Source organism: Chelonoidis abingdonii, chromosome 1, assembly GCF_003597395.2.
Source record: "Chelonoidis abingdonii isolate Lonesome George chromosome 1, CheloAbing_2.0, whole genome shotgun sequence".
NCBI classification, from domain to species: Eukaryota; Metazoa; Chordata; order Testudines; family Testudinidae; genus Chelonoidis; species Chelonoidis abingdonii.
In genome coordinates this window covers 231,921,829-231,933,955 of record NC_133769.1, presented here as the reverse complement: position 1 = coordinate 231,933,955, position 12,127 = coordinate 231,921,829, and the positions used below count along the sequence as shown (strand labels likewise).

Genomic DNA, 12,127 nt, shown 5'->3' with positions numbered 1-12,127 from the left:
TTTAAAAACTTTCATTTGAATTTCATTCTGCAATTTTATTTATTCTAAGTAGGGGGAGCTCTTTATTAGCCTGACTTTGAGTAAAGCCATAAAGTCACAGGCTTTAAAATTAGGGGGGTAGGAAAGTCCAGTGTGGGTGTTAGCCTGAGACACAGACGATCTGGATTCAATTCCCTTCTCTGCTATAGACATCCGAGTGACATTGGGCAGGTCACTTAGGGCTTGTCTACATGGGAGGAGGGGGGTTGGAAAGCTCACAGGAGCTGGCGTGCACTAGCTCTTCCGCACTAATTCCCAGTGCGGATACTCTTACTGCGTACTAAGACTGCCTTTGCAAGTGTACTAAGCTAAGCCACCTGCGGGCACTCTCAGGCCATGTCTACACTACAAAGTCGACATATTTATGTAAGTTGATATCGAGCATCCAAATTAAGCAAAGTGACCTTGCATGTCCACACCATGCTCATTGTGTCGGTGGAGTGCGTCCTCACTAGCAGTGTGCAGTAAGAGTCCACCTGGGGAGTTAGTGAGCAGTTGTAAATCCACACCTAGCTTACTGCACACTGGGCTTCACTGTGTAGAGAAACCCCTAGTGTCCCTGTGCCTAAATTCCCCACCTGTAAAATGAGGATAACAGAACTTCCCTACCTCATCAGGGTGTTGTGAGGATCAATCCATTAAAGATTGGGTTCAGGTACTCTGGCAATGGGGCCATATTAGTGGAGCTTCCTATCCAGGAAGTGGGTATACTTAGGAAAAATAGTTAAATGTTAAATATGAAGCTCTTCTGATTGTTTTTGTAAAATGAATGAAATTCAGGCAAATCTACAAACATTTGACTAAACATCACAGATCATTATTATTGGTGTTGTTATTACGCCTTGAGGCACCAGCCAGGTTCAGGGCTTTATTCAGGGCTAGGCACTGTACAACACAGAAGAGACAGGCACTGTCCTTCCAGCTTACAGTCAAAAGACACAAGGCTGGCAGAGTCAGGGAAAAGGATACAACATAGAAGCAGATTGACCAGGGCAAACGTCTTGTTAGTGCAATGATTTCTTAGGCGGGATTTTATTTCCTGGGATTTTTAGACACAAACCATATCTTGTGGAACAGATGCAGAAGAGGGAAAGGGAGTTGGAGCTGAGACTAGACAGTGGAAGAGGATGGAGAGAGAGAGAGAGACAGAAAAGGGAATAGTGAGGGAGAGGGGAACAGATGGGAAGGGAACGGATAAACACAAGGGAAGAGTAAAGGAAACAATAAAGGGAGTGTAGAAAATAATTCTGTGCCTGAAGCATAATTATACCTAAGGCAAGCCCTGGTTTCCAGGGGGGTGGCTCAAGTATTCCATTTAATATACTACCAAAAAACCGTCATTTAAAGAACCATGAGTATCCCAGCAAAACCATATTTGCAACGCAGCCAATTGCTGCTTGACATCTCATTAGAAGTCTTACCTTTTTAACCATTTCAGAAGTTACATCAATGTTTGGTTTGTCTGGATAGGGGACTGTCAAGGCATACAAATTAGTCCAAAATCTACCCCACATGTCACCTTCAATAGAGAAGGGAAAATTACAAATTCATTAAATAGCATACTATCTGCCATGCTGAAAGTCATCACCAGAGTGTTGGGTTTGTATCATAACAGGCGTAAGGATTTTCACACATGTAAGCTAGGGCCTGATGCAAAGCCCATTGGAATTAATGGAAGTCCTTACATTAACGTTAATGGGCTTTGCATCAGGCACATTATTATTATTATTATGGTAGCTCCTAGGAGCCCCAGTCATGGATGTACAAAGACAGAACACAATGGTCCCCATTCCAAGAGCTTAAAATCTAAGTATGAAGCAACAGATGGATAGACATAGACAGGATATACTTAATATAATGACATCACAAGTAGAATATTTTAGAAAATATGTAAAAAAAAATAGTTTTATTTGCCATACCAAAATTATTTCAACCTCAAAGGTGCTAATTTCTTCAATGAAAAGCAAACATGATCGTTCCCTGAGATAAATTACCTCTTATTACCATATAGCTTCAGGACCATTCAAAACTGAAACAACTGACCATCCCCTGCATTTCTATGTGTAATGCTACAATTGATTATTTTCATTAACTGCTATTCATATATGGCTAAATGTATATATTACATTAATGCAACATAAAGGTGGCACAGTTAAAATAAGAATGTCACAGTTAAGGTCAAGATTTTTAAAAAATATGTGCCTAAAATTATGTTCCTAAGTAAGAGTTTAGTGGTTTAGCTTAAGATAACGCAATTCTGAGAATCTTGACCTAATTTCCTTTAATGATATTAAGTTGGCTACACTATAGAGTGCCATTTTTGGGAGGCAATATGGTCTAATAGAAAAGGCACTGGACTGGAAAATAAGGAACCTGGGTTCTAGCCCTACCTCTGCCTCTCATCAGCTGTATGAGCTTTGGCAGATTGTTTCAATTCTCTATGCCTCTGTTTCCCCTCCCACCCTTTCTCTGTCTTGTCTGTCTAGATTGCAGCCTCTGCAGGGCAGGGACTGTCTCTCTCAGTGTGTGTTTGTACACCACCTAGTGCAATGGGGCCCAAAAATTATATCAAGAATCTGGATTCACATGCAGTTTCATGCCTTAATATTTATGTCTTAAATGGTGCTGTCCTGCTCCCACAGCAGTAAGTGTCTATGAAATCAAGCTTGTATAATACAGTTGCTTTTTCATACCGAGTAAATGAGCAGGAAGACATCCTGTTGAACTGATGCGGTCTGAGCCATACACATTCTCCAGCCTGTACCTCACATAAGCATGTAGCTCCCGATATAAAGGTTTTATCTGAAGAAAGAAAAATGGAGCTAGATCACAGAGCCATTAATTTGTCTAAGCCACCATCTGGAAATACAGAGCCTCTAAGATTCAACCAACTGGATATTGCTTATTGTATTATCATGCACCTGTCCAATGTCCTAGGTGTACACACACAATGTCATGTGACTACATTCTGAAATTTGCAATCCAGTTGTCATCTTGTCCCACAATATTGATATCAGGCCATGAAGTTCGAGAATGAATTTGGTGACTTTTACAGGGTCCTTTGTAAAGACCATCCTGACCTCATTATGGCACTGGGGTGTTCCCAAAGGAAATAGCTGGCTAACAGGAGTCTGGCAACCATATTCCTATCATTAGGTTGCATATGAGAGCTTGGAGACAAAATGCTACTGTAATCCACCTTTCCTTTAGTAAAGCCTTAACAGTATTGCACAGATGCAAGGGAGGGAGGCATATCCATCCCTAAGCCATGGAGCCACTCAATGGATGTCACTACAGTTCCATGGCAGAATGCTGTCTATGGGGATTCACATAACCCGCACACAGGAGAAGGATGGAAGAAGCTGCATAACATGTAGTCACACCCCTCATTCTCCCACCTCCTGCACACTGCTGTACCTTTTGCACCAGTTCCACTGCAAAGGGTACCTTCTACGGTTGTGACAGAAGAAGCTAAATTTGCCCCTAAAAGACCAGATAAATATATAGGCTTTGTAACAAACTCAGGCCCTGTTGGAGCATGGGGAAAAGAGAATTCCAGAAAAGAGTCCATGTTCATATGAAACCTGCAAGTTCCATTTGCACTTGCCCCAGGTTTGCTTTGAAGTCTTTAAGTTGACGAGAATGTGAAACTCCAGGTGAAACTGAAAGGACTGTGAGAGCAATAAATGTTATGAGCAAAACCACCTGATTATGCTTTGTGGAGCCTACATTACCCAAGGCCAGTGGGCTAGGCAGAGTTGTACTATTTCTCCATAGTATGGCAGTTTAAGTCACAAAACTTTCACAAATTACTAACCAGTGTAGAAATGACAAAATGAAACTACAGAACAGTGGTTAAGAAAACTCCCACAACTTGACACTGAATCATTACCTGCTCAAATGTTGTTTCCACATCTTCAATCAGCTGATTACGGCTGTAGGCATATTCTGTGGAATCATCTACTTCATAATTTCCTCTCCAATAGTCTCCATAGTCAGAATACTCTGTAAAACAAAGGCATGCTCATCCTGAGACCAGAGTCCAGCCTGAAATTTAAACAATCTCTCCCTGTAAGGTAAGAGATGAAGTTACTAGTATTGGAACTGAAGGCATGTGTCCTCTGAGATGGTGGGAAGGAGGAAGCCACCCCATGGAAAAGCTCTGGTTCACTGCAGTTTAGATTGTCCTGGTCTCCAGGGACAGCAGAAACAGAAATTGCAACAACTGTTTGTAGGTCTATCTGTGATTCATACTAATCAGAGAGGCAGAATGAAGAGACAGATTAGGCTGGAGATCTTCATTGGATTAGGGGTCAATGGAGAATGAAGACTTGGGTTCAGGTTCAGCGACAATGAAATCTCACAAATGGTTCTCATAAAACATATGCAGGACAGGCTGCCTCCAAACTAGATGTCGGAAAAAAGCCCTTTCTAGTTTTGAATCTACCTCAAGAGTACAACTATAAGGGCAAGCTCAGATCCTGGGATTCAAATTCATGAAATTTGATGGGGAGGGGATGGTCTATATTCAAAGCCCACTGTCTGGGCCATCTCTAATATTGGGAGAGCTGACAGCAAGGCCTCTAATTAAAGTTGCCTTGACACTTTTCATTACAACCTTCCCTCTTCAATTGCTTGTAACTTTGACAAACTTTTACCATTTAGACTTACATTTTCCATGCTTTGGTACTGCCTTTGGTTAGATTTTTTTGAGGAAGTATAAATACAGGAAAGTAGATAGGCAGAGGTATGGTGGCTTGGGGAGAGAGATGATTGGAATTGGAAAAGTTTCAGAAAAGGGCAACAAAAATGATTAGGGGTATGGAACAGCTTCCATATGAAGAGAAATTAATAAGACTGGGATTTTCAGCTTGCAAAAGAGACAAGTAAGGTGGGATATGATAGAGGTCTCTAAAATTGTGACTGGTTTGGAGAAAGTAAACAAGGAAATGTTATTTACTCCTTCTCATAACACAAGAACTAGGGGGCACCAAATGAAATTAATTGGCAGCAGGTTTAAAACAAACAAAAGGAAGTGTTTCTTCACACAACACACAGACAACCTTTGGAACTCTTTGCCAGAGGATGTTGTGAAGGACAAGACTATAACAGGGTTCAAAAAAGAACTAGATAAATTCATGGAAGATAGGTCTATCAATGGCTATTAGCCAGAATGGACAGAGATGGTGTCCCTTGCCTCTGTTTTCCAGAATGTGGGAATGAGTGACAGGGGATGGATCACTTGATAATTACCTGTTCTGTTCATTTCCTCTGGGACAGTTGGCATTGGTCACTGTTGGAAGACAGGATACTGGGCTAGATGGTCCTTTGGTCTGACCCAGCATGGCCATTCTTATGTTCTTATGATGTAGCTACACTTTGATAGGTGTTATTTATATGCTATGGTATGATCTATCATAGAAGCTCTCAGGATAAAAACAACTAATCCAGGCTGCTGTTTCTTGAGAGGATGATCCTCTCTGATTGGTGGGAAGAAGATCTCTGAAAAGAATTACACTGCATAATCTTTTGTGCCTTAAATTAAAAATTCCTTCAAATGCTCAGATAATAGCTGCATCTGCACCTCACCTAGGCAAAGTATTGGCCTGCCTCCTCCACCTATTGCCTTCTCTGTCAACATAACCCTAGAAAATCTGATCATTCATGGAACATAATATATAAAAATCTACCACCACATGTGTTCTCCCATCTGACACAACAAGATACAACTCAATGGATACAAAAAGACATAACCACATCCACAGTTGTCCACTCAGCTGTGACTGAGAGGCTGTGAAATACAGTGCAGCCCAGTGATGGGCAGTGTTTAATTTCAGGTGATGAAAGATAATATGGTGTTATGGGAATGAGATAAAATGCCAGCAAAGACAGACTTTGTCATTACGGTGTAAGAGTGGTGAAATGTATCTGGTCTGATCACTGGCTTGATTCTCCACTTCCGTGCACCTTGTACAGTTAGTCACATAGGAACATGGACTGTCAGACTGCAAAGGACCTCCTGGGTCATCGAGTCCAGTCCCTGCTACTGCAAGCAATGCCATCATGTAATCCCATTCATAACATTATCAAGATCCATCTTAAAATCTAGTTAGGTTGTTTGCCCCCTCTACTCCTTCTGGGAGGCTGTTCCAGAACCTCACTCCTCCGATGGTTAGAAACCTTTTTCTAATTTCCAGCCTAAATTTATTCACAACCAGTTTATACATACTTGTTCTTGTGCCAACATAGTCCTTTAACTTAAACAGCTTTTCAACCCTCCCAGGTGTTTACTGCCCTGATGCATTTTCAGACAGAAATCCAATCCTGCCCTCAGCCTTTGTTTTTCCAGCCTAAACAAACGAAGCTTTTTTAGTCACCCCTCAAGAGATAGGCTCCCAGCCCCAAGACAGATCCTGAAGTAACCTCACTAGTAACTGTCCTTCAGGCTGGTAGCTCTTTCAGTACAACCTGTTGTCTTCCCTTTAGCCAGTTCCTAGTTATTTTATCAAAAATACCAAACTAGTCTGACATGATCCACCTTTGGCAAACCCACGTTGCATTTTATCTCTTTTTCGTTTACCTCCATTATTTAGTCTCCCTGATTTGAGAGCATTAAGCTCTGGGTTTTGCTACCACTTCAAAGGTGGTGATTTTCATTTTTGTACACTCATTCCCATTAGCCATCCTACCGTTGTTCTACTTTAACATCCTTGTGGAAAACTGAGCTGTGAGTTGTTGGGCCACACGCAGATTATCCTTAGCCTTTACCCCATCCTTAAAGCATAATGGACTCACTTCTTTTCCTGTTCTTTTATTTATACAGTTAAAGAACTTTTTAGTAATTGTTTTAATTTCCTTTGCATGATCTAACTCAGCGTGACTTTTTGGCAGTTCTCTCTTCATCCTTACACCTTCTGACCTCTGAGACAGCTTTCTTTGCTGATCAATCTCATCTTCCGTTCTTTGTAGGCTCTCTAATTACCATAAATATCCTTTCTGAGGTGGCTATTCATCTCGTTAGGTCTGCAGCCCTTTGTTACTAGTTATTTCTCCTTGCTTGCGATGCAAATTCCACATAGTTTTTTCACCTCTGACTTAAAGAAATTCCAAGCTGCCTCCGCTTTTAAGTCCCTGAGCCAGAGGTGGGCAAACTATGGCCCGGGGGCCACATCCACCCCGTGGGACCATCCTGCCCGGCCCCTGAGCTCCCAGCCAGGGAGGCTCATCCCCAATCCCTCCCCTGCTGTCCCCCCTCCCCTGCAACCACACGGGGAGCACTCTGGCTTGCTGCTCCTGCTGGGCTGGATGGCTTGCGCCCGTCCACCTCCCAGGCTTTCCTGAGAGGCATGGTAAGGGGGTGGGGAGCAGGGGGGTTGGATAAGGGGCAGGGGGGACAGAGGCAGTCAGGGGACAGGGAGCGGGGGCGGTTGGATGGGGTGGAGGTTCAGGGGGGTGCAGTCAGGGGATGGGGAATGAAGGGGTTGGATAAGCGTGGGAGACTGGGGACGGGCTGTCGGGGGCAGGGGTGTGGATAGAGCCAGATTGGAGGTTCTGAGGGGGGCAGTCAGAGGGCGGGAAGTTGAAGGAGGGGGAAAGTGGTAGCGGCCAGGCTGTTTGGGGAGGCACAGCCTTCCCCACCTGGCCCTCCAAACAGTTTCGCAACCCCGATGTGGCCCTTGAGTCAAAAAGTTTGCCCACCCCTGCCCTGGGCTCTTCTGTCCAGTTGACTTCACTAAGTAGCTCCCGTAATTTCTCAAAGTGCACCTGTTTGAAATAAAAACCCTTAAGGTATGTGTATACTACAGAAACTATACCAGCATAGGTATATCACTGGAGCTATACCAGCATGGCTCCCTGGTGTAAACACAGCCTACACTGACACAAGGGTTTTTTCTGGTAGGCAGAACGACCCTGAATGACGGGAACTATGTCAACCAAAGCGTTCTTCCATTGACACAGCTGTGTCTATACTGGGGAGTTGGGTTGGCATAGCTACATTGGTCAGGGGTGTGAATTTTTCACACTGTGACAGGACATATCTGTGTTAATCAACTTTTAAGTTTAGACCAGTCCTTTGCAGATTACACATGTATAAAGTGAGTGCAAAGTGTGTGCACAAGGCTACCCACCAGTGCGTGGAAGATCCTGGCTTTGCTTGGACACAAATGACTGCACAAGGTATGAAAGGCTGTGGAGAATCAGGCCCTCTGTACTTCTGAAGGACAAAATAATTGCAATTGTAACTTACTATTAAGTCTTGCAGCCTCGTTTTCCAACTCAACATAACGTTCATATAACGGTCTCATCTTCTTGCCAGCTTCAGCTCTCCAGCCTTGCCATGCCCATAGTCTCTCAGAGTAATCAGTGCTGTTAGCCATAATAGCATCTAGACCTGTCATCGTTTTAAAAAAAGAACCAGAGCCATAAATAAAAGATGAATTCTTTAAGTACTTGTCATTCTACATCAAAAAAACAAACAAACAGGAAAACAAGGAACAATGAAATGCACTTTTTGGGTGAAACCAGTGATGCTGTAGCTGAAAGTTTTGGTTTATTGAAGGAAATGTTTTATTTGTTTCCATTTAATCTTTTCTGCCCTGGCTTTTCTGCCCTGAGATATGCGGCCAGTTTGTGATTCAGTTCAAACAAGTGTGACTCTAGATTAATTTCACTGAAGTTAATGCAGTTTTCTGGACTTACACCAATGTAATAGAATCAGAATCTGGCTTGAAGTCTGCCAATAGAATTTCTATTTCTTTTGACAGAATTTGACAAAACTCCCCCAGTACGGCAGAACTCCCAAGTGATGTAAAGCTAACATAGACTACTCTGCAACATTAGAAGCCTCAGCCAAGTTTTGGCCACACAAACCTACATCATTTGAAATGGGGTATGTAATTTTGAGCAAGCCAGATGGAGGACCATGAACTCTGCAGCTCATGATATTTCACTAAATTATTTTGATGTGTGAAAAGTCACAGCAAAATTGTACTGGGGGATAAAAACCATACCGCCACCAACTTTATAAAACAAAAGCATTTGGAGAACACAGATCTATTAAACCTAAAATTTGGTCTTTCACAATTAAAAACCTCCTCTCTGCTTTATTCCACTCTTCATGAAACCTGTTAACGTAAAAGGCACAGGACAGACATTGTTTATACTGTACCTGGCTCCAGCGGCAAGCAGTTAAATGGATAATCAGGTTTACACACAATCTCAGTGCTGTAGATGGTGCTCATTATACTTAAAATAGTTGTCAGCTGCAATTTAAATACAAAAAAGCCCATTAAAAGAGAAAACACAATAAATACAAGATAACTATTGCGTAACTGTTAGTCCTTAAAATCTCAGTACAGCAGCCTATCCCTACCAGCAAGGCAGTTTAACATGTGCTTAAGCCCGGTACCTGAGTAAAAATGAATTTAAGCATGCGCTTAAATGCTTCGCTAAATTGGAGCCTACTTGGACAAGACAGATAATGTAACATCTTTTGAGTGGATATTAAATGATTCCACAAAACCCTTCAAATACATCATCATCCTCATAAAGATGAACAATACATTTTATGTATATGGCATCCATGCCAAGGGTTTCTAGGTAAGTATACAGTACATGTGTTTTAATGGAGGGGAAAAGGTCCTTTTTCCAGATCAGACAGGTTGATTGTTGGTTGTATTTTTTAATTGTACATAAGGTAGATTGTGTTAATCTGTTTGCGGTGGATTTACACAGAAGTTAATTTTTATGTCTTGGTTCAGCTGAAGGCCAAATGCATCTCAAAATATTCAGCTCTATCTCAGCCTCAACAGTGGTGCTACAGAGCATTCTCTTTTCACTTATCTATCGTTAACTTATTTCTTTCTCTCTCAGCTATCCTCAACTTTTCCAGTATCGAGTAAAGCATATTCTCTCATTGAGGACTATATACCTACTGTCACATGTCCTAGCAAATGCCCCTTACACTCACTCACGAGGATTCTACAGCTTCTTCTGCTCTCTATCCCCTAGGGCGTGTTAAGCTTCTGGAGCCTTAGCAGATTGCAGCACTGTTTCCTCCCTTGTCCTGTTTGTCACAATGCCTGGTCACCAACCCTCAGTCTGTTACCCCTTCTCAGAACCCCAGCTCCTCATCCCACCTGCCCTTGTGCTCCAGAATCAGCACTGACCCTCAAGATACCTCAGTTACTCAAGCACACCCTCTCTCGCAACTCCACCCCGAAGTATGAAGCTACTGGTTACAGTTTAATCTTTCAGGGGAACACAGCAGTTGTGAAGCGGTCAACACCACACACAAACTTTGCACAGAGTCTAACACCTTAATGCTCTTTTATACTTAACCATGGAAAGCAGAGAAGAATACAGATCACACAAAACAGTTAAGCCTAAAGGCATACCCCTTCCTATAACACATTTCCCTTGGGAGTCCTTGGGGATCATCTGGTTCCAGGAAGGCAGGCAGGGTGATTTCTGTCTCCTGAAGGCTGTTACATGATTGGTAGTTTCTCTCTCCTGGAGCCCCTTACCTAGCTTCTGTGACCTTCCTCTTTCATGCCCCATGCTTCCTTTTCCTGTCTCTTGAACCGTCCGTGGATTTCTTATTTGAACTTTTCCCAGTCACCTGATTGCCTTTGTTCTGCTCCTGGTAACTTTCCACTGCTTCTACTTTATCACAAGCGTCATCAGGGGAGTCAGCTAAACATGTGTATGTGTCTCAGATTTGTCTCCAGCCAACATAAGTGCCCCACTACGGCAACACAGTAAAACTACCTTACCGAATGGCATGAAATCATGGTTCACCTGCTGAGGTCTACACAGGGTGAGTGCAAACACTGTATGACCAGTGTCAACCTTAACAGTCCTCCACCAGCAGTTTCATAATGCCCAATTCTCTGTAACAGTGATGGCTCTGGACACAATTGTAAACTCCACTGCCTAAAGGTCACAGAAACTGGAGGACTTCTCCCCTTTGAAATCTCCAACATATTTTTGAAATCTCTTTTCCTCATTGCTCCCTGTGCACTGAGCACATCTATCAGCTCTCCCTTGGTAAGCACCTTCTATTATTTCTGCCTGCTACAGGCCCTGTCAGCAATAGTGGATCCACATACATACAGGCACAAATGGTATCACAGTTTTCCATAATACAACTTCATAATATTAACCACAATTCATAAGCTGTACAGACATAACCCCAATTCACAACCTGCTCACTTTGATATTTTGTACCAGAGCTATTCTGAGCTATCCAAGAGGGAAAAAAATATGTTTGAGCAATTTCTGTAAGCATGAAAAATGATTGCGTGTGTGGGGAGGGGAAGGAGGTGTCACAATCAGAAAATTGAAAAATACACAAATGGAGTTCTGTCAAACAGTACAGAAAGTTGCCTTTGAGCTGAGGACCAGCATGAACAATTTCAGCCCAGTAAGTCTTTCTTCTGGAAAGCTATAGGTGCCTAAAAATAGAAGATAAAGATGGAAATGCCTTATCACTCACAACCACAATGCCACTGCAACACTACAATTATGCAAAATATATGCCTGAACCATTTTGAATTGCTCACAGACAATCTCCCCTTCTCTGAACACAGGAATTGCCAGACTGAATCAGACCCAAGTTCCATCCTGTCTCTGACAAGGACCTCAGAGGATGCCTCAGAGGAAGGTGTAAGAACTCCGTGGTAGACAGATGTAGGATAATCTGCCTCCCCATTAGGTCTCATCTTAATCTCCAATAGTTAGAGACTGGCTTAAGCCCAGAAACACAAGGTTCAGTATCCCTTCTGATATGTGTATAGGCATTAGTCATAACTCTGGATACTCTTGATATCCATATAAATGCCCAGTCCCATTTTGAACCTTGCTAGATTTTTGGCCTCAACCACTTTCTGTGGTAATTACACAGCTGAACAATTATTTCCTTGTCTTAGTTGTAAATTTGCCACCTTTGAATTTCATTGACTGCCTTTTTGTTTGTGTTTCTACTTATTCCCCAAGATCCTGACCCTACAAAGCACATAAGCGTGTATATAATTTTTCTTATGTGAGCAGTGCCATTGACTATGCTATACAGACACATGCATGTTGC

General features: G+C 42.4%; 1 protein-coding gene across 1 annotated transcript in view; it reads right to left on the bottom strand.

The window, feature by feature from the left end:
* The window catches only part of ACE2 (angiotensin converting enzyme 2), a 41,659-nt gene that overhangs the window by 23,982 nt on the left and 5,550 nt on the right, over positions 1-12,127 (bottom strand). The window contains exons 3-7 of the mRNA XM_032775306.2: positions 9,209-9,302; positions 8,288-8,431; positions 3,932-4,044; positions 2,733-2,841; positions 1,461-1,558 (exon numbers count right to left, since the gene is read on the bottom strand). Of these exons, the coding sequence (XP_032631197.1) occupies positions 1,461-1,558; positions 2,733-2,841; positions 3,932-4,044; positions 8,288-8,431; positions 9,209-9,302 (558 nt within the window). The remainder of the gene's footprint in view (positions 1-1,460; positions 1,559-2,732; positions 2,842-3,931; positions 4,045-8,287; positions 8,432-9,208; positions 9,303-12,127) is intronic.